General features: G+C 37.8%; 1 protein-coding gene across 4 annotated transcripts in view; it reads left to right on the top strand.

Annotated features, from left to right (window-relative positions):
* The window catches only part of LSM14A (LSM14A mRNA processing body assembly factor), a 51,998-nt gene extending 26,585 nt beyond the window's left edge, over positions 1-25,413 (top strand). The window contains exons 5-11 of one of the 4 annotated variants that reach the window (XM_036929844.2): positions 2,120-2,296; positions 2,579-2,644; positions 4,960-5,142; positions 5,249-5,420; positions 13,608-13,839; positions 23,014-23,070; positions 23,997-25,413. In XM_036929844.2, the coding sequence (XP_036785739.2) occupies positions 2,120-2,296; positions 2,579-2,644; positions 4,960-5,142; positions 5,249-5,420; positions 13,608-13,839; positions 23,014-23,037 (854 nt within the window). In that variant the 3' untranslated portion in view covers positions 23,038-23,070; positions 23,997-25,413. The remainder of the gene's footprint in view (positions 1-2,119; positions 2,297-2,578; positions 2,645-4,959; positions 5,143-5,248; positions 5,421-13,607; positions 13,840-23,013; positions 23,071-23,996) is intronic. The other 3 variants (XM_036929846.2, XM_036929843.2, XM_036929845.2) reach the window with 3 other exon arrangements.
* Positions 25,414-27,489: the final 2,076 nt, after the last annotated feature.

Raw genomic sequence — 27,489 nt, 5'->3', positions numbered from 1 at the left:
CATCAAAATGCCGACAGCATTCTTCAATGAACTAGAACAAATGTTTCTAAAATTCATATAGAACCACCAAAGACCCCGGATAGCCAAAGCAATCCTGAGAAGGAAGAGTAAAGCTGAGGGGATTATGCTCCCCAACTTCAAGCTCTGCTACAAAGTCGCAGTAATCAAACAATTTGGTACTGGCACAAGAATAGACCCATAGCTCAATGGAACAGAATAGAGAGCCCAGATATAAACCCACATATATATATGGCCAATTAATATATGATAAAGGAGCCATGAACATACAATGGAGAAAGACAGCCTCTTCAACAAATGGTGTTGGCAAAACTAGACAGCTACATGCAAGAGAATGAAACTGGATTACTGTCAAACTCCATACACAGAAGTAAACTTGAAATGGATCAAAGACCTGAATTTAAGTCATGAAACCATAAAACTCTTAGAAGAAAACAGGCAATTGAATACAAACATAAGCAACTTCTTCCTGAATGCATCTCCTTGAGCAAGGGAAACAAAAGCAAAAATGAACACATGCGACTACATCAAACTAAAAAGCTTCTGTATGGCAAAGGACACCATCAGTAAAACAAAAAGGCATCCTACAGTGTGGGAAAGTATATTCATAAATGACATCTGTTAAGGGGTTAACATCCAAAATATATAAAGAGCTCAAATGCCTTAACACCCAAAATGCAAATAACCCAATAAAATGGGCAGAGTATCTGAACAGACAGTTCTCCAAAGAAGAAATTCAGATGGACAACAGGCACATGAAAAGATGCTCCACATCACTAATCATAAGAGAAATGTAAATTAAAACCACAATGAGATATCATGTCACACCAGTTAGGATGGCCACCATCCAAAAGACAAGCAACAACAAATGCTGGCAAGGATGTGGAGAAAGGGGAACCCTCCTACACTGCTGGTGGGAATGTAAATAAGTTCAACCATTGTGGAAAGCAGTATGGAAGTTTCTCAAAAGACTAAAAATAAAAATACTATTTGACCCAGGAATTCCATTCCTAGGAAATTACCCTAAGAATGCAGGATCCCAGTTTCAAAAAGACATATGCACTCCTATGTTTACACCTATGTTTATTGCAGCACTATTTACAGTAGCCAAGACGTGGAAGCAACCTGAGTGTCCATCAGTAGATGAATGGATAAAGAAGATGGGGTACATATACACAGTGGAATACTATTCAGCCATGAGAAGAAAACAAATCCTACCATTTGCAACTGGGTAGAGCTAGAAGGTATTATGCTCAGTGAAATAAGCCAGGTGGAGAAAGACAAGTACCAAATGATTTCACTCATTTATGAGGTATAACAACAAAGCAAAACTGAAGGAACAAAACAGCAGCAGACTCACAGAACCCAAGAATGAACTAGCGGTTACCAAAGGGAAACGGGTTGGGGAGGGTCGGTGGTAAGGGAGGGATAAGGGGATTAAGGGACATTATGATTAGCCACTATATAGGGGGCGCATAGGGAAGGAAGTATAGCACAGAGAAGACAAGTAGTGACTACAGCATCTTACTATGCTGATGGACAGTGGACAGTGACTGTAATGGGGTATGTGGTAAGAACTTGATGATAGGTGTGAATGCAGTAACCACAGTGTTACTCATGTGAAACCAGAGCATAAGATTGTATATCAATAATACCTTAATACCAAAAAAAAAAAGTTGAACCCTCTGGAAATAATAGCTAAAGTGTTAGTATTATCTTACGGTTGTGAGTACTGGGGAAAGTCTGCCTCTGACCTCCCCACAGCATAATCTTTGGTAATAAACCTGGGGAATCTTGTACCAGGCAGCAATTCTTGAAAAACTTTCTTAGACCTCATTACACGAGGTAGAAATACAGATAAAGTTACCCAGGCTTTTGGGGGGTTTTTGATGGTTGGGCAGGGGGTTGTTTTTGTTTCTTTACTAACCTAGTGACCAGCTCAACAAAGCAGTTTTAAGCTCTGGTCTAATAAGTAGATAAATTCACATTTGTGCTAAGGGTTTGACTTGGTAGAAATAAAACTAGACCATTTTTTAGAGTCTGGATTATTTTGAAAGTCCCAAAGGATAGAGTAGTTTCTTATCTTTTGGTTACATTTTAGGTCGTTCAAGCCCTCAGTTAGACCCTTTGAGAAAAAGCCCCACCATGGAACAAGCAGTACAGACCGCCTCAGCCCACTTACCTGCTCCAGCACCTGTTGGGAGAAGGAGCCCAGTGTCAACCAGGCCTTTACCATCTACCAGCCAAAAAGCAATAGAGAATCAAGAGCACAGGCGAGGTAGAACTTGAGCTATTTACTGTTCCTTAATTAACTGATCAACATTTTCCATCCACCTAATTTTCATTAAAAAGATATACTTTATATGAATGATCCTAGAAGGTTTAAACTGAACTTGATAGAATGTTCAGTCTTTCAAATATGACTCAAAGTAGTGATGATGGTGGGAATATAGATTTTTTGGTTTTGTTTTGGGGTGGCTTTTTTTCCCCATTTATATAACTTTACAGAAGTTTTCTTATGTATCCTAAGTTAATTTGTCACTTCATATGTCTTTTATAGCTGAAGTACACAAAGTTACAAGACCAGAAAATGAGCAACTCAGAAATGATAGCAAGAGACAAATAGGTAAGTTACTTAGATCTGAAAGCCATATCCTATGCTTGCTACTATTGAGAACATTTTAAATATATGATGCATAAATACTATAGAAAAATGAACAGCAGGTATTGGTGACTATAGAGGAGTAGTACAGGAGAGTTTTATTGTCATAACAGAACAGTTCTTTATCTTGCTTACAGTGGTTTTATAGATCTGTATATGTGGCAAATGTCATACAGCTATACCTAATGGCATACCCAAAGAAGACTATGCAAAAACTGTTGAAATCTGAATGAGATCTTTAGTGTAATTAATTATATTGTACCAGTGTCTTTTCCCTGGTTTTGATATTTAATAATGTTAAATAAGGTGTTACTTTTGGAAGGGAAGCTGGGTAATGCCATAGGATCACTCTGTACTGTTTTTTTCTATATATGTGTGTGTCTGTGTCTTTGTCTTTTTTAAAATAAAAGCCTTTTTTTCCCTAAATCATTAAGTTTCTGGAATAAACTGTGGTAGACAGTTATCTTTTAATGTATTCTTGAATGTTATCTGGTAATAGGATTTGTACACTTAATATTTTTCATTGTTGTATTGGTTCATTTTTTTTACTGTCTTTTGTATTCTTCTTTATGTTTTTGTGTCAGTTTCCTGTTAGCATGATAAAATTGTTTTCTTGGTTTTCGGTGCTTTTAAGATTAGAATTCTCTGTACCTTTAAAGTTTGAAAAGTTTTCTCATTAAAATTAATTAAGCCCTGAGCTTTTTTTCTAATTGTTGAAGAACTTTTTCTTTCATGACTATTGACTTAAGATTCTACATATTCTTTATCTGTTTTGTAATCTATAACATTTACCCCAGATTTGTTCATTTTATTATTTTTAAACTTAATAGTAATGAATAAATTACAGTTTTAAGTTCTTCTAAATTAGAAAATAAAGGCAGTGTGCAATCATGTTACTTAGGTAATAATTGGGAGGAAAGTGAATCTTTCACTTAAATTTAGCAATTTTTTTCTCCTGTACATGATGTGTTTTTGTAGGTGCTATATGGCAAAGAATACAGTTTTTTGTTTGATTTACCATGTTTCACTTTTTTTAATTTGGAAAAATAAAATCCCTCTCTCAAAATAAAATAATTGTCATACTTCCATTATTTAAAAATCACATAAAGTAATAAATAAAAGTATCTGTCACGACCCTTCAAAATTCATCCCCCAGAGATACATTAACAGAACAGTGAATGTTCTTTCAGATTTTGTTGTTCTTGTTACTTACAGAGAAAGACTATACTTAAAACATTTTTTTTTAAAGACAGAAACATTGTGCTATACTTACTGGATTTAGGCCAAGGCATCTCTAAAAGTATAGTTAAATTTTTAAATATCCTGCTTACCTAGATTTAAGTATCTGGAATGCTGGTGTGGGTTTTCATGGTTTTGTTTTCTCATATTTGGGCAGTTTGCCAAACTTCAGCAAACAGTGAACACAAACCTGTCTAATACTGTATGGCCCCCTCTGATCTTTGTCAGTGTATTCTGGAATAAGTTTATTCCAGAAATTTAATGTATTCAATTATGATCATTGAATTCATAGTGCTTTGTGCTCTGTATTTTTCTGTTAACTCTTTCATGTTAACTACTATTCCTTGTTCCTCTTTTACTTTTTTCTTAACTATTCTTGTGCTGGAGATTTGGCTCTCAAGTTTTCACTCTAATTTCTGCTTTGGTATTGTTTTATCATATCTCATAAATCCTATTACCATATTACGTTGTAGAGAAAGAATAGATACAGTAAGACTTGAATAGTATGAAACCATTTAGAGGCAGACCAGATAAAGTAGGAAGTACTTGATGTTGGTGAGAGTTGGTGCTTCTTGTCTTTCATGTTATCTGTGGTATGGAAATAACACTTCCTACCTTGCAATTTGTGAAAACTAATGTCAATTTATTTTTCTTGCTATAAATCTTGGTTCCTGTGATCTTTTCCATTAAAGAATTCTTAAATTTTGAGAACCCACTTTGGCATTTTGTATTTATTAGGGTTATAAACAGAACAAAGCCCCTCCCCTCAAAGGCTATACAGTAAATTTAGTACAGAAGTCTCCCAAACGTTTCGGTTGTGTATTCTTATCAGTAACATACATGACTTTGGACCCCTTAAATACAAATTTCATGTGTGCAGTTCTCAGTCTTTTATATATTAAATGTTAATGAAATTTCATTTCTTTTTACATAAAAAAAATACAGCTATAGTAACATGTACAGAGACCTGTAAACATTTCTGTTGTTGACAATAATAATTTCTATCCTAAATCAGCTTATTTTTTCCTTTATTGACATAGTTCCAGGTGCTCCTTCAGCTCCAAGGAGAGGGCGTGGAGGTCATCGAGGTGGCAGGGGAAGATTTGGTATTCGACGAGATGGTCCAATGAAATTTGAGAAAGACTTTGACTTTGAAAGTGCAAATGCACAATTTAACAAGGAGGAAATCGACAGAGAGTTTCATAATAAACTAAAATTGAAAGGTGAGTTTTCCCTTTTTCTACTCAGGAAATATTCTCATTTGACTTGTGAAATACAGATATTTAGTACAAGTCTTGACCTTTATGGTATGTGCTTGTTTTTCACTAGAAGATAAACTTGAGAGACAGGAGAAGCCTGTAAATGGTGAAGATAAAGGAGACTCAGGAGTTGATACCCAAAACAGTGAGGGAAATGCAGATGAAGAAGATCCACTTGGACCTAATTGCTATTATGACAAAACTAAATCCTTCTTTGATAATATTTCTTGTGATGATAACAGGTATAGTATTTTTTTTTTATATATTTGTACTGTTTTTTTTTTTATTTCCACAGTTTAAGTTTTGAAATTGCTGGATGCTTTACTACATAATTCTGATTGGAAAATGGCTACTAAAATAATACATGACTTAATAAATACTGAACTTACACATTTAGATAACCTCCATACAATGAATGAGTATTAAGGTCTTAAGTTAGGAAAAAAGCTACTGTGGTTTTCTGCATTTAATAATTAAAATAACTTTCAAGGAGATAAACAAGTGTTTCAAAAGGTATAATCCAAGAAGTACCATCTAAGCAAGTGTTTTTGATAGGTATAATCCAAGAAATACCATCTTAGAGATGCCAAGTTTCTTAATGTATTCTTGAAACATTGCTAATGAAACAGAATAGACATGCTTGTGTGTTACTCTCTCCCTGATTAAAAGCAGTATAACACAACATTAAAAACAGTCTCCCTCTTATAAGAGTTGAATAACTTATCCTTTTATAAATTCTATGCATTTCCCTTTTCTTCTAATAAGCCTGGAAATGATTTAAAAACATTGGACCAGAAGGCAGAGGGGATAGACACTAGAGGTTGAGAGACAAAGTCCTCCAATTTAGGACTTACGAGTATTATTTTGGAGAATTCATTTAAGTTGGTTTAACAAATTTTGCCTCTTTTGAATCTATACAACATTTCTATATTGCATTTCTTTTTTCTTTTTTTCTTTTTTTTGGTATCATTAATCTACAGTTACATTAGAAACATGTTTACTAGACTCCCCCCATCACCAAGTCCCCCGCACAAACCCCATTACAGTCACTGTCCACTGACCATCAGCGTACTAAGATGCTATAGAATCACTACTTGTCTTCTCTGTGTTGCACAGCCCTCCCTGTGCTGCCCCTCCACATTATACATGCTAATCGTAAGGCCCCCTTTCTTTTTCCCTGCCCTTATCCCTCCCTTCCCACCCCTCCTACCCAGTCCCTTTCCCTTTCCCTTTGGTAACTGTTAGTCCATTCTTGGGTTCTGTGATTCTGCTGCTGTTTTGTTCCTTCAGTTTTTTCTTTGTTCTTATACTCCACATATGAGTGAAATCATTTGGTACTCGTCTTTCACCACCTGGCTTATTTCACTGAGGATAATACCCTCTACCTCCATCCATGTTGTTGCAAATAATAGGATTTGTTTTCTTCTTATGGCTGAATAATATTCCATTGTATATATGTACCACATCTTCTTTATCCATTCATCTACTGATGGACATTTAGGTTGCTTCCATTTCTTGGCTATTGTAACTAGTGCTGCAGTAAACATAGGGGTGCATCTGTCTTTTTCAAACTGGGCTGCTGCATTCTTAGGGTAAATTCTTTGAAGTGGAATTCCTGGGTCAAATGGTATTTCTATTTTGAGCTTTTTGAGGAATCTCCATACTGTATTCCACAATGGTTGAACTAATTTACATTCCCACCAGCAGGGTAGGAGGGTTCCCCTTTCTCCACAACCTCGCCAACATTTGTTGTTGTTTGTCTTTTGGATGTTGGCCATCCTTACTGGTGTGAGGTGATATCTCATTGTGGTTTTAATTTCCATTTCTCTGATGGCTAGCAATGTGGAGCATCTTTTCATGTGTCTGTTGGCCATCTGAAATTCTTCTTTGGAGAACTGTCTGTTTAGTTCTGCTGCCCATTTTTTAATTGGATTATTTGCTTTTTGTTTGTTGAGGTGCGTGAGCTTTTTATATATTTTGAATGTCAACCCTTTATCGGATCTGTCATTTATGAATATAATCTCCCATACTGTAGGATGCCTTTTTGTTCTATTGGTGGTGTCCTTTGCTGTACAGAAGCTTTTCAGCTTGATATAGCCCCACTTGTTCATTTTTGCTTTTGTTACCCTTGCTCAGGGAGATATGTTCATGAAGAAGTCACTCATGTTTATGTCCAAGAGATTTTTGCCTACGTTTTTTTCTAAGAGTTTTATGGCTTCATGACTTACGTTCATGTCTTTGATCCATTTTGAATTTACTTTTGTGTATGGGGTTAGATGATCCAGTTTCATTCTCTTACCTGTGGCTGTCCAGTTTTGCCAACAGCAGCTGTTGAAGAGGCTGTCATTTCCCCATTGTATGTCCATGGCTCCTTTATCATATATTAATTGACCGTATATGTTTGGATTAATATCTGGACTCTGTTCTGTTCCACTGGTCTGTGGCTCTGTTCTTGTGCCAGTACCAAATTGTCTTGATTACTGTGGCTTTGTAGTAGAGTGTGAAGTTGGGAAGTGAGATGCTTTATTCTTCCTTCTCAGGATTGCTTTGCTATCTGGGGTCTTTGGTGGTTCCATATAATTTTAAAACTATTTGTTCCAGTTCATTAAAGAATGGCATTTGTGTTTTCATAGGCATTGCATTGAATCTGTAGATTGCTTTAGGCAGGATGGCCATTTTGACAATATTAATTCTTCCTAACCAAGAGCATGGGATGAGTTTCCATTTGTTAGTGTCCTCTTTAATTTCTCTTAAGAGAGTCTTGTAATGTTCAGGGTATAGGTCTTTCACTTCCTTGGTTAGGTTTATTCTTAGGTATTTTATTCTTTTTGATGCAATTGTGAATGGAATTGTTTTCCTGATTTCTCTTTCTGTTAGTTCATTGTTAGTTTATAGGAAGGCAACAGATTTCTGTATATTAATTTTGTATCCTGCAACTTTGATGAATTCAGATATTAGTTCTAGTAGTTTTGGAGTGAAGTCTTTGGGTTTTTTATGTACAATATCATGTCATCTGCAAATAGTGACAGTTTCACTTCTTCTTTACCAATCTGGATGCCTTGTATTTCTTTGTTTTGCCTGATTGCCGTGGCTAGGACCTCCAGTACTATGTTGAATAACAGTGGGGAGAGTGGGCATCTTTGTCTTATTACCGATCTCAGAGGAAAAGATTACAGCTTCTTGCTGTGAAGTATGATGTTGGCTATGGATTTGTCATATATGGCCTTTATTATGTTGAGGTACTTGCCCTCTATTCCCATTTTACTGCGAGTTTTTATCATGAATGGATGTTGAATTCTGTCAAATGCTTTTTCAGCATCTATGGAGATGATCATGTGGTTTTTGTCCTTCTTTTTGTTGAAGTGTTCAATGATGTTGATGGATTTTCGAGTGTCGTACCATCCTTGCATCCCTGAGATGAATCCCACTTGATCATGGTGTATGATCCTCTTAATGTATTTTTGAATTTGGTTTGCTAATATTTTGTTGAGTATTTTTGCATCTATACTCATCAGGGATATTGGTCTGTAGTTTTCTTTTTTATGGGGTCTTTGCCTGGTTTTGGTCTTAGAGTAATACTGGCTTCATAGAATGAGTTAGGAAGTATTCTCTCTTCTTCTATTTTTGGAAAACTTTAAGGAGAATTGGTATGATGTCTTCTCTATATGTCTGATAAAATTCAGAGGTGAATCCATCTAGCCCAGGGGTTTTTTTCCTGGGTAGTTTTTTGATTACCAGTTCAATTTCTTTGCTGGCAATTGATCTGTTTAGATTTTCTGTTTCTTCCTTGGTCAGTCTTGGAAGGTTGTATTTTTCTAGGAAGTTGTCCGTTTCTTCTAGGTTTTTCAGCTTGTTAGCATATAGATTTTCATAGTAGTCTCTAATAATTTTTTGTATTTCTTTGGGGTCCATTGTGATTTTTCCTTTCTCATTTCTGATTCTGTTGATGTGTGTAGATTCTCTTTTTCTCTTAATAAGTCTGGCTAGAGGCTTATCTATTTTGTTTATTTTCTCAAAGAACCAGCTCTTGGTTTCACTGATTTTTTTTCTATTGTTTTATTCTTCTCAATTTTATTTATTTCTTCTCTGATATTTATTATGTCCCTCCTTCTGCTGACTTTTGGCCTCATTTGTTCTTTTTCCAGTTTCAATAATTATGACCTGAGACTATTCATTTGGGATTCTTCTTCCTTCTTTAAGTAGGCAGGCCTGGATTGCTATATACTTTCCTCTTAAGACTGCTTTTGCTGTATCCCACAGTAGTTGGGGCTTTGTGTTGTTGTTGTCATTTGTTTCCATATATTGCTTGATCTCTGTTTTAATTTGGTCATTGATCCATTCATTATTTAGGTGCATGTTGTTAAGCCTCCATGTGTTTGTGAGCCTTTCTGTTTTCCTTCTATAATTTATTTCTAGTTTTATGTCTTCGTGTTCTGGGAAGTTGGTTGGTAGAATTTCAATCTTTTTGAATTTACTGAGGCTCTTTTTGTGGCCTGTAGTGTGTGTTCTATTCTGGAAAATGTTCCATGAGAAGAATGTATATCCTGCTGCTTTTGGGTGTAGAGTTCTGTAGATATCCGTTAAGTCCATCTGTTCTAGTGTATTGTTCAGTGCCTCTGTGTCCTTACTTATTTTCTGTCTGGTGGATCTGTCCTTTGGAGTGAGTGGTGTGTTGAAATTTCCTAGAACAAATGCATTGCATTCTGTTTCCTCCTTTCATTCTGTTAGTATTTGTTTCACATATGTTGGTGCTCCTGTATTGGGTGCATATGTATTTTTAATGGTTATATCCTCTTGTTGGACTGACCCCTTTATCATTATGTAATGTCCTTCTTTATCTCTTGTGACTTTCTTTGTTTTGAAGTCTATTTTGTCTGATACAAGTTCTGCAATACCTGCTTTTTTCTCCCTATTGTTTGCATGAAATACCTTTTTCCATCCCTTGACTTTTAGTCTGTGTATGTCTTTGGGTTTGAGGTGAGTCTCTTATAAGCAGCATATAGATGGGTCTTGCTTTTTTATCCATTCTGTTACTCTGTGTATTTTGATTGGTGCATTCAGTCCATTTACATTTAGGGTGATTATTGAAAGATATGTACTTACTGCCATTGCAGGCTTTTGATTCGTGGTTACCAAAGGTTCAAGGGTAGCTTCTTTACTATCTAACTGTCTAACTTTACTCAGTTATTGAGCTATGATAAACACAGTCTGATGATTCTTCATTTCTCTCCCTTCTTATTCCTCCTCCTCCATTCTTTATATGTTAGGTGTTTTATTCTGTACTCTTTTGTGTTTCCTTTGACTGCTTTTGTGAGTAGTTGATTTTATTTTTTGCTTTAGTTAGTATTTAGTTGGTCTGCTTTCTTGTAATTTTATTTTCTCTGTTGACATCTATTTAGCCTTAGGAGTGCTTCCATCTAGAGCAGTCCCTTTAAAATATCCTGTAGAGGTGGTTTGTGGGAGGCAAATTCCCTCAACTTTTGTTTGTTTGGGAATTGCTTAATCCCTCCTTCATATTTAAATGATAATCGTGCTGGATACAGTATTCTTGGTTCAAGGTCCTTCTGTTTCATTGCATTAAATATATCATGCCATTCTCTTCTGGCATGTAAGGTTTCTGTTGAGAAATCTGATGATAGCCTGATGGGTTTTCCTTTGTAGGTGACCTTTTTTCTCTCTCTGGCTGCCTTTAATAGTCTGTTCTTGTCTTTGATCTTTGCCATTTTAATTATGTGTCTTGGTGTTGTCTTCCTTGGGTCTCTTGTGTTGGGAGTTCTGTGGGCCTTCATGGTCTGAGAGACTATTTCCTCCCCCAGTTTGAGGAAATTTTCAGCAATTATTTCTTCAAAGACAATTTCTATCCCTTTTTCTTTGTCTTCTTCTTTTGGCACTCCTATAATGCAAATATTGTTCCGTTTCAATTGGTCACACAATTCTCTTAAAGCTCTTTCATTCCTGGAGGTCCTTTAACTCTCTCTGCCTCAGCTTCTCGTGTTTGTTTTCTCTGATTTCTATTCCATTAATGGCCTCTTGCACCTCATCCAGTCTGCTCGTAAGTCCCTCCAGAGATTGTTTTATTTCTGTATTCTCCCTCCCAACTTGATCCTTTAGCTCTTGCATATTTCTCTGCAGGTCCATCAGCATGGTTATGACCTTTATTTTGAATTCTTTTTCAGGAAGATTGGTTAAATCTCTCTCTCCAGGCCCTCTCTCAGGGGTTGTCTGGGTAATTCTGGACTGGACCAAATTCTTTTGCGTTTTCATGGCGATAGAGGTGGTTGTGGGCAGGTAGAATGTGTGTCAGCTGGGAGAACAAAGTCCTTTCCTGTTTGCTGGTCGCCTTGCCCTTTTCCGCTGACTGTGTCAGTTACCCACACTCGTGGACCAGCCTCCGGATTAATTCCCTAAGCTACTGTTGGCGGGGTCGCTGTCAGAGTAGCCCAGAGCCCTGCCGGGAATGACAGGCACGCCAGGTGAACTCTCCTGAGAGAACGGCACCCTTTCACACTTTGCCCCAGTTTCTTCTTGCTCTGGGCAGCTGCATACTGGCGGCAGCCTTTGGGTCTGGCCCGGATGGCTGTGCACTGTGAGGAGATTCGGCACCTGCTGGGGCCGCGGCCACTCCCAGGCCGCTCGGCTGCCACTGCCGCTGACTTGCGTACCCGCTCCCAGCTGCTCGAATGCCCCTACCACCAGCTCGCGCTCACACGCCCACTACTAGCCTGCTGTGTCAGGGGCTGCGCCGGCCATGGGAGCGACTGACAGGCTGAGTATCGCCATGAGGGGCTTCAGAGCTGTGCTGCCACCCAGGAGGTTAGGGCCCCTGGAGTTCCCTGGGTTTCCCAGCTGCTGGGCTGAGTGTGCCGGGTCGATTCCTTCCAGCTGTGAGGTCCTGTCCCTTTAAGACTTTCAAAAAGCACTGGCATTTCTTTTGTCCCAGGGGAGCCGGCTGTGGGGACCCACTCGCAGATTTTGCTTTTCCATTTCTCTAATATCCAGCACACTGTGCACTGTGTGTCTGCACTCCTGGTGAGGATTACTAGAGCTGGTTGTTTAGCAGTCCTGGGCTTCCACTCCCTCCCTGCTCCAACTCCTTTCCTCCCGCTGGGGAGCTGGCGTGGGGTGACCGCTCGGGTCCCGCCGGGCTGCGGCTTGTATGTTACCCCCTTTGTGAGATGCTGAGTTCTCGCAGGTGTAGATACAGCCTGGGTGTTATACTGTATCCACTGGTCTCTCTTTTAGGAATAGTTGTATTTGGTGTAGATATAGCCTGGGTGTTGTACTGTATCCACTGGTCTCTCTTTTAGGAATAGTTGTATTTGTTGTATTTTCAAAAATATGTATGGTTTTGGGAGGAGATTTCCGCTGCCCTGCTCATACCGCCATCTTGGCTCCTCCAGCTCCAGGTATAGTATTTTAAGTTGCTCCTCTTAGGCTCTTAAACGAGGTTGAAGTTTGAAATTTCTTATAAATTCAAAGTTTAATGAATACTTAAAAATGCCTTAATGAGCAATTTTTTAGTGTTTTATTTCACTAAAATAAAATAAGCTCTACTGAAACTCAATTATATTACTCCTTGCAAAAAAAAAAAAATGACCATATGCTTTTGTTTAGGGATACATTCACATTTGAAAATAAGTAATTAAAACAGAGGCATTCATTTAACAGCTAAATAAGACCTTTTAGTTTACATCTCTGCAATGTAGTTGAAATGAAGCCAGGGCCAGAAGGGCAAATATTACTTTGAAGTTTGTTGATATAGTAAAGCTCAGCCATATTACAGTAAGTATGGATCCAGAAAATTGTCAGGTTAATTTAAAGGATTCCCAAACAAGCTAAGAGTTCCAGAGTTTCTACTGCCCTGTCCAAATTGTCCTCCTCTTAACTGCAGTTTGGTTCCATCTGGTGGCAGTTGTCTGCTTTAGTTTAAACATAGATGGGGGTGATTCTGATGTGAGTCCTGTGATTGTCTGGGCTGTGGAGAGCAGTAGCAGCAATTTAAATGCTTGTTTCAGGCATCTGGTCCAGGGGTGCACTAAGAACTTGGGGACCTATCCTCCTCCTAGCTTCCTGAGATGGGTTTCCATTCCTGGCTTTGTCCTCTCTTCCCCTGGGACTATGTAGCAAATGGACTCATTTTTCAATCCCATTATATCTGAATTCCCATTGTGTTAGGACTGTAAGTTTGTTGTATTAACTGTATTTGTGAGAAACTAATAACCAGTTCTATTTTGTTAAAATATTTAACAGAATATTATAAGTACATATTGCCTTGAACAGCTTGTGATGACTTAAGATGAGATGCTTATTTTTATTTTATTTTTAGGAATTACTTAGCCTTAATTCAGGAATTAGTGCTACATAGTTTTGCCAGAAAATGTTCTTTAAAGCCATTTTGATACACTAAAGATTATTTGTTCTTATAATAGAGAACGGAGACCAACCTGGGCTGAAGAAAGAAGATTAAATGCTGAAACATTTGGAATCCCACTTCGTCCAAACCGCAGCCGTGGAGGGTACAGAGGCAGAGGAGGTCTTGGTTTCCGTGGTGGCCGAGGGCGTGGTGGTGGCAGAGGTGGTACCTTTACCACCCCTCGAGGATTTCGTGGTGGATTCAGAGGTGGTCGTGGCGGCAGGGAGTTTGCAGATTTTGAATATAGGGTAAGTATTATTAATGTTTTGGAGTTGGCATACAGTTTTATGAAACTAAAAATATTTTTATTTTTATCTGTTTTGGGCAAATATTTTCAAGGCATTTATATAACTTCAATTTTGATTGTTCACTGGAGAATGTATCTGATTAGGATTTTTATATAATTTTACAAAGGAGTAACTTCCTGTCTAAAGAGTTTTTGTTGTTTTTTTTTAATCTTCAGATCGTGGAAATAAGCAATAGGAATGAGATACTCTTTTTGTCTTTTTTATTATAGAGCCATGATTTTTTAATGACCCCTAAAAAAATAGAAGACACTGACTTGTAAGAGTTCTTCTTTTTTCTATTTCTTTTCCTTTTTTAAATAAATTTTTTCTTGGAGCCATGAGGGATCGCTTAAGACATTATACAAAGACTATATAATATCACCTTTATTTCATATCACATAATATGCTTTTTAATGTCAGAAGAGTCTAGAATGGAAGACAGCCCTATGTGTTCAATAGCATCTAACATTTATACAGTGTTTTACATGTTCTCGCCATTGTTCTAAATGTTATTCACATGTTAACTTAGACCTCACAGCACCTCTGAAATAGATTCTATTTTCATTCCCATTTTTATCTCTGTCTTTAATAGAGATATTAAATATATTATCCAAAGTCTGCTAATAACTGATGATTCTGGGTCTTGAACCTAGGAAGTTGGCTCCCAAATTAATGCTCTTAATTTAGTTTCGTGCAAAACTTATTTTCCCTGGTTTTCTTTTTTTTTCTTTCTAGGAACGTATTTGTTTTTTTGTTTTTCTTTTTTTTTATTATTAAGGTATTATTGATATACACTCTTAAGAAAGTTTCAAATGAAAAAACAATGTGCTTACTACATATACCCATATTATTATCAAGTCCCCACCAATACCTCATTACAGTCACTGTCCATCAGGTATAGTAAGAGGCCACAGACTCACTATTTGCCTTCACTGTGCTACACTGTCTTCCTCGTGACCCCCCACACCATGTGTACTAATCATAATACCCCTCAATCCCTTCTCCCTCCCTCCCCAACCACCCTCCCACATCCCTCCCCTTTGATAACTGCTACCCCCTTCCTGGAGTCTGTGAGTCTCCTGCCATTTTGTTCCTTCAGTTTTGCTTCATTGTTATACTCCGCAAATGAGGGAAATCATTTGGTACTTGTCTTTCTATGCCTGGCTTATTTCACTGAGCATAATATCCTCCCACTCCATCCATGTTGTTGCAAATGGCAGGATTTGTTTCTTTCTTATGGTTGAATACTATTCCATCATGTATATGTACCACATCTTTATCCATTCATCTACTGATGGACACTTAGGTTGCTTCCATATCTTGGCTATTGTAAATAATGCTGCAATAAACATAGAGGAACATGTGTCTTTTTGAATCTGAGAACTTGTATTCTTTGGGTAAATTCCAATGAGCAGGATTCCCGGGTCAAATGTTATTTCTATTTTTCATTTTTTGAGGAACCTCTGTATTGCTTTCCACAATGGTTGAACTAGCGTACATTCCCACCAGCAGTGTAGGAGGGTTCCCCTTTCACTGCATCCTCGCCAGCATTTGTTTTTCTTAGTCTTTTCAATGTTGGCCACCCTAACTGCTGTGAGGTGATGCCTCGTTATAGTTTTAATTTGCATTTCCCTGATGATTAGTGATGTGGAACATCTTTCATGTGCCTGTTGGCCATCTGAATTTCTTCTTTGGAGTATTGTCTCTTCATGTCTTCTTCCCATTTTTAAATGGGGTTATTTGCTTTTTGGGTGTTGAGGCATGTGAGTTCTTTATATATTTTGGGTGTTAACCCCTTGTCGGATATATCATATACAAATATATTATCCTGTACGGTAGGGTGCCTTTTCTGTTGATGGTGTCCTTTGCTGTACAGAAGCTTTTTGTTTTGATGTAGTCCCATGAGTTCATTTTTCCTTCTTTCCCTTGCTTGAGGAGATGCATTCAGGAAGAAGTTGCTCATGTTTCTATTCAGGAGAGTTTTGCCTATGTTGTCTTCTAAGAATTTTATGGTTTCATGACTTACATTCAGGTCTTTGATCCATTTCCAGTTTACTTTTGTGTATGGAGTTAAACAGTAATCCAGTTTCATTCTCTTGCATGTAGCTGTCCAGTTTTGCCAGCACCAGTTGTTAAAGAGACTGTCATTTCCCCATTGTACGTCCATAGCTCCTTTATCACATATTAATTGACCATATATGCTTGTGTTTCTATCTGGGCTCTCTAGTCTGTTCCATTGGTCTATTGTTCTGTTTATGTGCCAGTACCAAATTGTGTTGATTACTGTGGCATTGTAGTAGAGCTTCAAGTTGGGGAGCATAATCCCTCCAGTTTAATCCTTCTTTCTCAGGATTGCTTTGGCTATTGGAGGTCTTTTGTGGTTCCATATGATTTTTTGAATGATTTTCTCTAGTTCATTGAAGAATGCTGTTGGTATCTTGATAGGAATTGCATTGAATCTGTAGATTGATTTAGGCATGATGGCCCATTGGCAATATTTATTCTTCCTATCCATAAGTACAGGATATGTTTCCATTTATTGGTATCTTCTTTCATTTCTCTCATAAATGTCTTGTAGTTTTCAAAGTATAGGTCTTTCACTTCCTTGATTAGGTTTATTCCAAGCTATTTTATTCTTTTTGATGCAATTGTGAATGGAATTGTTTTCCTGATTTCTCTTTCTGCTTGTTCATCGATAGTGTATAGGAAAGCAACCTATTTATGTGTATTAATTTTGTATCCTGCAACTTTGCTAAATTCAAATATTAGTTCTAGTAGTTTTGGAGTGGATTCTTTAGGGTTTTCTATGTACAATATCATGTCATCTGCAAATAGTGACAGTTTGACTTCTTCCTTACCAATCTGGTTGCCTTTTCTTTCTTTGATTGCTGTGGCTAGGACCTCCAGTACTGTGTTTCATAACAGTGGGGAGAGTGGGCATCCCTGTTTTGTTCCCAATCTTAGGTGAAAAGCTTTCAGCTTCTCGCTTTTAAGAATGATGTTGGCTGTGGGTTTGTCATATATGGCCTTTATTATGTTGAGGTACTTGCCCTCTATACCCATTTTGTTGAGAGTTTTTATCATGAATGGATGTTGAATTTTGTCGAATGCTTTTTCTGTATCTATAAAGATGATCGTGTGGTTTTTGTCCTACTTTTTGTTGATGTGGTGGATGATGTTGATGGATTTTTGAATGTTGTACCACCCTTGCATCCCTGGAATAAATCCTACTTGATCATGATGGATGATCTTTTTGAGATATTTTTTTGAATTCTGTTTCCTCATTTTGTTGAGTATTTTTGCATCTATGTTCATTAGGGATATTGGTCTGTAATTTTCTTTTTTTGTGGTGTCTGCCTGGTTTTGGTATTAGAGTGATCTTGGAAGTATTCCCTCCTCATCTGTTTTTTGGAAAACTTTAAGCAGAATGGGTATCATGTCTTCTCTATATGTCTGATAAGATTCAGTGGTGAATCTGTCTGGCCTGGGGGTTTTGTTCTTGGGTAGTTTTTTGATTACCAATTCAATTTCATTGCTGGTAATTGGTCTGTTTAGATTTTCTGTTTCTTCGTCGGTCAGTGTTGGAGGGTTGTATTTTTCTAGAAAGTTGTGCATTTCTTCTAGGTTATCTAGCTTGTTAGCATATGGATTTTATTGTATTCTCTAATAATTCCTTGTATTTCTGTGGTGTCCGTCGTGATTTTTCCTTTCTCATTTCTGAGTCTGTTTATGTGTATAGACTCTCTTTTTCTCTTAGTAAGAGTTCATAGGGGTTTATCTATTTTGTTTATTTTCTCAAAGAAGCTCTTGGTTTCATTGGTTTTTTTCTATTGTTTTATTCTTCTCAATTTTATCTATTTCTTCTCTGATCTTTATTATGTCCTTCCTTCTGCTGACTCTGGGCCTCATTTGTTCTTCTTCCAGTTTCAATAATTGTGACTTTAGACTATACATTTGGGATTGTTCTTCCTTCTTTAAATAAGCCTGGATTGCTATATACTTCCTCTCAGAACTGCCTTCGCCGTGTCCCACAGAAGTTGGGGCATTGTGCTTTTGTTGTCAACTTCTGCATTCTTTACTGTGGTTTTATTACCTCTGGTGACAGCTATTAAACCTTAGGAACACTTCCATATATAGCAGTCCCTCCAAAATACACTGTAGAGATGGTTTGTGGGATGTAAATTCTCTCAGTTTTTGCTTCTCTGAGAATTGTTTAATCCCTTAATCAAATTTAAATGATAATCTTGGCAGATAAAGTATTTGTGGTTCAAGGCCCTTCTGCTTCATTGCATTAAATATATCATGCCACTCCTTTCTGGCCTGTAAGGTTTCTGCTGAGAAGTGTGATGTTAGCCTGATGGGCTTTCCTTTGTATGTGATCCTATTTCTGTCTCTGGCTGCTTTTAACAGTCTGTCCTTATATTTGAACTTTGCCATTTTAATTATATGTCTTGGTGTTGTCTTCCTTGGGTCCCTTGTTGTTGGGAGATCTGTGCACCTCCATGGGCTGAGAGACTGTGTCCTTCCCCAAATTGTGGAAGTTTTCAGCAATTACCTCCTCAAAGACAGTTTCTGTCCCTTTTTCTCTCTCTTCTTCTTCTGGTACCCCATAATACGAATATTGTTCCGTTTGGTCACAGAGTTCTCTCAGTATTCTTTCTTTCCTTGAGATCCTTTTTCTTCTCTGTGCCGCAACTTCTTTGTATTCCTCTTCTTTCATTTATCGTCTCCTGTACCATATCTAATCTGCTCTTAATACTTTCCATTGGTATGTGAGCAGACTTGATAATGGGGGGAGTCTAGTAACCACAGTGTTGCTCATATAATTGTATATTAATGATACCGAAATAAAAAATAAATATAAAACCTTCCATTGTATGCTTTATCTCTGGTACTGTGTTCTGTAGTGATTGGATCTCCAACCGGAATTCATTCCTTAGTTCTTGAATATTTTTCTGTACCTCCATGAGCATGTTTATGGTTTTTATTTTGAAATGTCTTTTAGAAGATTCATGAGATGGGTTTCATTTTACTCTTTCTCTGGTGTATGTATGATTTTGCTTTGAATCAGGTTCCTTTGACTTTGGATATTTGTATGTGGCACCCTCTAGTGCCCAGAAGCTCTACTCTCTGGAGCTGTTCAGCCCCTGGAACAATGTCGGGGGTTGCAGGGGAGTGGTGTTGGTGCCTTGGGGGAGGAAAGAGCTGTTTCCTGCTTTCCAACTGCCATGCCTGTCTACACTGTCAGAACCAGTGGGCTGAACACAGAGTTGTAAGCCTCTATGCTTTGCGTTTGTAGCTGCTGTAGGCAGGGCTTCCCTCTGGCTGGCCTGATGCCCGGGCAGGGTTTGCTGGTTTGCATGCCAGGTGCGGGCTGGCCAGGAGGAAGGTGGAGCAGGCTGTGTATCACTGTAGGGGGCCTTGGACCTGCATAGCCAGCCAGGGGTCTGGAGCACCTGTAGATGGTGAAATTACCCAACCTGCTGGGCCTAGGGCACCCAATTTTGTCTACCTGTCCTTTCTCCTGAGCAGTTAAGTTCTGTGCAATCCTTGCCCCTTTAGCAGCCCTCTCACTGTTAGAAAGTCTCTCAGACTGCCCGCCCTTCTTTTGTCCCAGAGCAGCCAGATATGGATCCCTGTTTTCCACAAGCGCCTGGAATCTCAGTCTCTCCAGGTATTCTGCCTTTCTTATCTTTCCAACCCCCTAATCACCAGAGCACTATGCAATGTAGGTTTGTGCTCCCAGAGCAGATCTCCAGAGGTAGGTGTTCAGCAATCCCACACTTCTACTCCCTCTCTCCTCCATTTCTCTTCCTCCCACCCGTGAGCTGGGGTAGGGGAAGGGCCTGGTCACAGCTTTGGTACATTACCCTGTTCTGTGAGATTTATTGTTTTCTCCAGGTGTATACAGTCTGGCGCAGTGTTCTTTCCTGTTCTCTTTGTGGATTAGTTGTGTTAATTATATTTTGTATTATATGTGGTTTTTGCAGGAGGCCTCTGTCTCTCCTCTCACGCGGCCATCTTTAATCCTTCCCTGGTTTTCTTATTTTACATTGGTATTGAAAATCTTAGGATATATTGGCATTTGGTAGCTGCTGCTAGAGAACCAATAGCTTTATATAATATGGTGATATGTATAATTTAAAGGAGTAGTATTTGATGACCACCTGTCCAACTAGAAGTCTTTTTTCATAGTTTTTTTTTTATATACTTGGTATTTTTTCATTTATAAGAACAGCACATGTTCCTCAACACAGCCTGTAAGGCACTTCATGATGTGCCTGCTTCTCCAGGTCAGAAATCTTACTGGCTCTAGTCCTTTTTGTCAGTGGGATTCCTCTTCATTCTCTTTACTGCAGATATGTGAGCCTCTTGCCCTTGTTTAGTGCCAAGGTTGTTTCTAACTCAGGACCTTTTACCCATTCCTTCTGCCTAGAATGTTCAGTTTGCTCCCTCTTGCAAGCATTCATGTTTGTGCTCTTGGACTCTCTTGCTCTCTCTCTTCTCTCCTTACTGCTCCCACTCCCAGTGTCCCTTCTCCTCTCTTTATCCCTTCCCTTTGTGAACTTGTCAGTTATCAGCTTTTTAGCTTGTACCTTGTTTGCTTTCACCTGCGTTTCTCTATCTTCACCTGCTTTGGGTCCTGTGATCTACTTAAACTTAACCTTCCTCAGAATGACCTCATCATCTCCCCAGCTTCCCATCTCAGCTTGCCTCCTCCCAGTGTTCACATTGGCTAATGGTTTACTATTTTCATCTCCTGGGTGGTGGAGATGTCCATGATCATGACCCATTTCTACATTACCACATTCATTCCTTTTAGATGTCCCTGCCAGCCATCATAATACCACACTCATTGGCCTTTAGATTTTCTCTGTGTCTTTACCTAACTTCAGTATATCAGCTGCCTTTGAAGATCCTATGACACCTCCTTATTGAAGACCACATTGAGTCAGCTTGGTTTGAGAAAAAATACATTTAAATTAGACTGGATCCCAGTGAGAATTTTAGTAATTGTTGCTAGTGTAACCTTAGTTGAGTTGTTAAACCTTTCAGGCCCTTGGTTTTCACATTTGTGAAAAGAGGATTGCGCAGTTTTATCTCAAATACACCTTTTAAAGATCATTAAAGTCTCAGTTGGAAAACATCTGAGATGTCTGACTGCCTGGCCAAACCATAAACCCTGTTTTATCCCTTATTCAGGACTTGAAGCTTACTCTTCCTAAGAACCCCATCCCAGGGATGTCCTGAGTATTTGGATTTCACAGATATCCATACAAGTAGAGTCTTTTTTCCCTATATCTTCAAGCTATTGGTTTAACTCTACCCATAAAAATACACAGACTATATATATTATTCATGATAATTTTTCAAATATTTGAAAAAAAAAGCTGTCATACTGTCTGTAAAACTGAACTATTACTTCCCTTTATCTGAAAAGTTATCAATAACCTTTCCATAACCACTGGGAGCATTGTACACATGCTTATGAATGTAAACATTTCTTTTAAGCTGTGTCTTACTGTTCATTTTGAGTCTTCAGTTAAAACCCCTAACACACACATTACAGAATAGAATGCATTATAGAGGTTGTCTGCATGTCTATCCACACTTGTTTATCCCTGACAGATAGTCTAGCCTCTGCTTGGATATTTCAAGGAGTTGATAGATTCACTGGACCCTCAGGCATGGCCCCTTCGTTAGAAGATTCTAATGTGACATTGACCTGCCCACTGATATATCTGGCCCCATTTCTCATTTCCCTCTAACCTAATTCAAGCAGACACTCATTGTCATTTCTTACATCCACTGTACTTGATTCCAACTCTAACCTCATTCATTGACCAAATAAATTGAATTCAGCATATATGCCAAGCACTGTTCTGGTGGTAAGCAAAATAGTCCCAGCCTTCTTGGTATTTATTATCCAGTGGGGACACAGGCACAGCTAGAAGTCAGAGCTCCCTTCCGTTTATGCTTCACAGTCCTGCCCGAGGTTTGCTCTATCCTTGGAAACCTCTCTTCCTTCCTTCACTGTTTACTTACTTTTCTGACCTCTTGTGAGATCTGTTTTTAAAAAGCACACATTTTAAATGCATTCATGTTCCTTATTTCATTTGTTCTTTTCTTCATTGCGAGCTAGATAGGAGCCTTGTGGCATTAGTGAATATGTATTCTACTTGTATTTCCACCAAATCACCTTGTTCAGCATTGAGCCAGAATAGGCTTGGCATACTTAGCGTGTTGATTAGAAATGCAATACTTCAGCCTACTCATGAGGCCAAAGGTTCATCAGTGTGGCTAGTTTTTGATTGTCTGTTCCAAAGTTGAATGACCCTTCTATTTGCCATTAGAGCCCTGATCTTCTCAGCAGCCTACACCTTCTAAATCATATCATCCAGCACTTTTGAAGGTAAAAATAGTGATCCTTATTACGTGAAGGAGATTTACCTTCAGGGATTAAACTCATTTCTGAAACAATATGTAATACTTCTCAGAGTTGAATGTCAGTACCATTTGCAGCAGCCTTTGTGTGGTGGGTTGACTTTGTTCTTTGTGTTCTGTTGGCATGAATAATTACAGTTTTGGGGTAAGCATAAGCAAATCTGGCTGTTTAATGAAAACATGGTTAAAGATAGGATCATGGAGTTTTAGAATCCTTAGAAATATCAGCCAAACTAGAACCTCTTTCCCACCCTATCTCCAATACACAGGTACAAACTAATAAAACCAAAACTCATTTTTTTTAACTTCTGGCCCAGTTTTCCTTAAGAGTAATGTTAAAAACATAAAATTGTGGTGAGCATGGTCCTGTGAGTATATTGTACTTTTTTTCTTTCTTTTTGGGGAGGAGATCAGGCCAGGGATAATAAGTATGTAGTCAGCTCCTCTTTTATATGCTGCTGCTGAAGAGGTTAAGCCACCATGATGGATAAGGCAGATTGCCTTCCATTGAGTCTGTGTTTCTGCAGAGAAGGTCCAGAGATATTGAGGTATCCGAAATGACTCAGCATGGTACTCTCTCCCCCATCCCCCTTACATTTTCTCCTTCTTTTCCCTCAACCTCTCTGTCCCTCCTCCTCACTCCTCTTTCTTTCCCTCTCTTTCTCGCTTTCTTTTTTTTTTACCTTTCAGAAAACGACAGCTTTTGAACCCTAAAAGGTCTGGATTGATCATACAGCTTTCTGAAAGGTAAAAAAAAAAAAATGGGGCATGTGAAGGTTGGCTTTTGTCGGGGGTGGTGGGATAAACTTCACCTTATTTATTGCTGTACCAACTTAAACCATACCATATGTTTGTATTCCAGTTTAATAACATCATGCAAATGGTTTGGTATTATATATACAGGTAAAGTTAAGTCTTTAACTTAGGAAATGTATATTTATAACAGAGTGAGAATCAGCAGTAAAAATCAGGTATGTGTTAGCAGCTAGTCCTGAGGAAAATAGAGGCCTGCTGGCTCTGATGTACATACAGGCCTTCAGTTTAGAATTAGTCTCAGTGGAAAGCTAGAGGCTTCTTGAGATTTTTATTGCTTTTTCCTCATTATTTTTTTAAAATTTCCCAGTCAGCTCTCTGGTTTTCAGAACTCACTTCAAATTTAAAAGTTACCCTTTTGAAATGAATTTCTAAATCTTCTGACATGAAACTTTGGAGAGGAATGTTATTTTACTGTCTGGAAATTTTATTGCTTAGTAAAGACATCAGAGACTTAGGGATTTTATTAATCTTCTTCCAGAGTATGTTTTCAATTATTGATGAGTTTGAGTACTATGTTGAAGGTTTAAGTTTTAAAAACAAAGTATCATTGTTTTTAAATATTATTAGTATGTCAACCAAAGATAGTGGGGTGCAGTTGTATCTTATGGGGAGCCTTCTTTCTGGAACCAGCCCCTCAACAGCACTGCTTTAACCTCTGCTAACTGGAAAATGCAGTTTACAAATAACTACTGCTGGATGTGGAAGTTACAAAAAGATGTTTCCTGAAAATCAGTGACATAGATTTATACCTGAAAGTAAAAGGAGGATATATTCAAAGGTAGTGGAAAATACACTGAAGCAAATTAGAAAGATAAACCAATACTTGAAACATAACCTAATTTTTTTTTCCTTTTTAGAAAGACAACAAAGTTGCTGCATAGTCTCCAAACAAGTCTTTGAAAATAGGTGAATTTCTAGCTCTTCATGGTCCTGAGAATTTGTTTCAGTCTTTGCGAAGAATGAAGAAGTGAATTCGCTGTATATTTGTCACCAGCACTGGGTTTTTGTTCGTTTGTTTTTCTGCTTAATTTCAAAGATAAAATGCAGTTACTTTTTGGGGGAAATGCTCATCTGTGAAAATGAGCATTAAATATATTTGGAATAGCAGAAGGTTAAATAATTTCTTATGTATAGTTAAACTAAAGCAGTACTTCAGTGGGACTTAATAAGTATTTTTTCATCACTGAAAGGATTTTTCTTATCACTAAATTGTATTTGGCAATTATTGTAAGTTGCAAATAGGGCCGTGATACTGTGTTTTGAGCCACAGAAGGTGTGTGTGTGTGTGTGTGTGTGTGTGTGTGTGTGTGTGTGTGTGTGTGTGTGTGTGTGTGTGTGTGTGTGCGTGCGTGTGTGTGTGTGTGTTTCTTTTTGGAAATCCTGTAATATCCCTTTGAGGTAGCTTATTTCGTCAATTAATTAGGGTGCTGGATGGTAGATGATTCTGTCAAGTCAACTATGTACACACAGTAAATACTGTTTCTTAGGCAAAGGTAACTTTTTTATATAGTTGTAAAATTCCATTATATTCCATTGCCAAAGAAACATTAAGAACTTTGTATAGCTGTATAAAAAGCAACTAATTTTCTAAAGAATAAACATTTTAAAGTCCGCAAACATACTGTGTCCTTGGAGAAGTTAATGTTCTGAGGAGCAAAGCTGTTATGGGTGGGTCCTTTTTCCATAGCTTTCCAGGCTAAAGAATTCTGATTTGGGGTTGCTTTTTTTTAGTATTTGGAACATAAATGAAGATTTTATACATTCTTCCAGTATCTAAAAAGGCTAAATTACTCATGCTCATTGTGAGAACTTAATTTTATAGCAAATGGCATATCACAGGATTTGTCCAAATAATAGATATTTTCAGGATACAAATGTAAATAATCATAGATAAGAATGTATGTAGTTGTATTTTCAAATAAGTACCCTCCCTTTTTTAAGACAATAAAGCTAGGCAACAATTAATCTGTTCTTCCTAATATGCCTAGAATTTTGTTGTGATACTTTGACTCACTCCATTATATTTCAAGAGGATTCACAATGTTAGAATTATTTTGACAACCTGTAAGATACCGTAACACTGATCCTTGGGCCTGTGACCCACAAATGACTCACTGTGGGTTCACTGCTAGTTATAAATAACAAGTAAATCTTTTTGATATTTTAAGCTAAAGGGAGAAAAAAACTGGCCATTGTGTTTTTATGAAGGCCATTGGAATAAAGAGATCCAAAGATTTAAATATTTTTATCTATTTTGATTTTTTTAACTTCCTCCTTAAAATATTTAGTAGTAAAGGAGATGTGGGATACTACACTGTAGGAGAATTAGAATATTTAAAGATGGTTGATATTTTTAATTTTATATCTTTTATATAGCTCTACAAAGAATCATTTTGTAATTTGGTTTCATTATTAAGGTCTAGTACTTGGCAGCCATAGTTTAGATAATATTGTTTAATACTGTTTGCTTGCATGTTAACAACAAAACTTTTTTGAGGAATCACAAATCATGATATTGAAAATATTTTTGAGGCATTCTGAACATCAGAGCAAGTGCTATGGCATAACTGTATAGACTGAGATGTCCCAAGCCAATTTTGAGAAGAAAAACTGTAAATACCAGGACTACATGCTCTGAAAGTATGAATTCATACGTTTTCCAAACCCTCTGGGTCATTGACTAAGGCATTTGGTGCCCCAGTAATTGGAAGCGTGGCATACCTGCAGTGCACCTTACAATATTAAAGCAAGGTTTTTATTATAAGATAGAATAAAACTGTTAAATAAAAATGCTCGTCAAAGTTCTTTCTCTTTAAACAGTAGTAGTCTCTTAAAATAGAAACATATTGAAAGACATCTTTTAAATATAAAGGTGGAATTATTGTCATGTTTATAGTCCCTGATATCATTAAATTAGTTTCTAGCTTTTTTCCTAAAATTTATTTATTGCTCTAGGTGTTCGGGTAAAGCTAGAAGGTCTTCTCTAGAGTGGAGACCGCTCCTAAGTTAAAATCTATGACTTGAGATGAAGCCAACCTGGCAATGGCCAAACTGGAAACCTCAGTCTACATTGCATGCTCTGTTGGTGGGCAGGTGCAAAAGAGGATAGAGGAAGGGCTCACTCTGAAACTCAGCTATTACATAGACCATTTCTGTCTTCAAAAGAAAATTGTGAAGGGTAAGGAGAGAGGTGAGGAATGTTAATCCAGCTCAATGCCTCTTAATCAGAGGCTGAACTGACATCCCAGGAGCATTTAGGAATGTGAAGGGGGTATGTTTTGGTTGTCACAATGACTAGGGCCCACCACTTCCATTTAAGAATAAGTGCCAAAGATGACAGATATCCTGCACTGTGGTGGACATTGCTATATAATCAATTATCCAGTCCAGAGAGCAACAGTGGCCCTTCTGCTTTGAGAAACACTGACTGAAGTCCCTCTACATGGAAAGACAGTGAGTGGGGAATTAATACTCCCCTCCCGAAATTTTTACAAACACCAAAGAAATCTTCTTTACATGGAATTTGGAAGGCAGGGTATCAAGGGACCTTACTTTCGGTAGCATGGTCAACATCTCGGAAAAACGTTGTCATACAGGCATCACCACTTGTCCTGTTCTATCTCTGTGGTTGACAAATCTCTTATCAAAATCCACTAAAGAGCATTTTCTAAGTATAAATTCCCATGCCCCACACCTAGAGAGTTTGATTCTGAAGTTCTGTTCAAGTTTCAGGGGTAGTTCTGACCAGCCAAGTTTAAAAAGAGTTTTCAAACATCAAAGCTGCCTCATCTAAACTAGCCCCCATCTTTAAGACCCATGGTCAAGTTTCTACAGTAGGATTGTAGGATTTCCCCATCCTTCCAAATACATTATATCCAGATTGTGACTGAATCATGAGAGGGAAAGGACTAAGTGGAAGGGGAGCATTTCTGCAGACAGAATCTAGAGAAAAACGAGGAGATTGAAACTCATGTTTTCTCCAGTTTGGCTGCTTTGAGAACTGAGTATTAGTTTTTTATTCCTAGTATACAGGAAATGGATGGGTGTTGTTTCTTTCTCAATTTTACATGGTGGTGTCCCTGTCATTCTGGGTTACCTGCCTGAAAAAGAAGCTGCTCCTTCTGCAAGGCCCTGTATTAACAGCTTACATCTAATCATGTCATCTGGATTTGGTGTTATAAGATCCCCCTACTCTATTAAGAGACTATAAGCTGGTGTAAACTGTGATGGTGGGGAGAGTGCCACCATACAAAGTCATCAAGGTGAGTAGTCTCTTATAGGAGCTCAGACGTCACTGATTTGTTTACCGATTTGACTGTGTTTTTAAAGATTATAAGTATTAGTACAAAT

Source organism: Manis pentadactyla, chromosome 15, assembly GCF_030020395.1.
Source record: "Manis pentadactyla isolate mManPen7 chromosome 15, mManPen7.hap1, whole genome shotgun sequence".
In the NCBI taxonomy this organism is placed as follows: domain Eukaryota; kingdom Metazoa; phylum Chordata; class Mammalia; order Pholidota; family Manidae; genus Manis; species Manis pentadactyla.
Note: the sequence above shows the minus strand (reverse complement) of the source record. Positions and strands in the feature narration are given on the sequence as shown.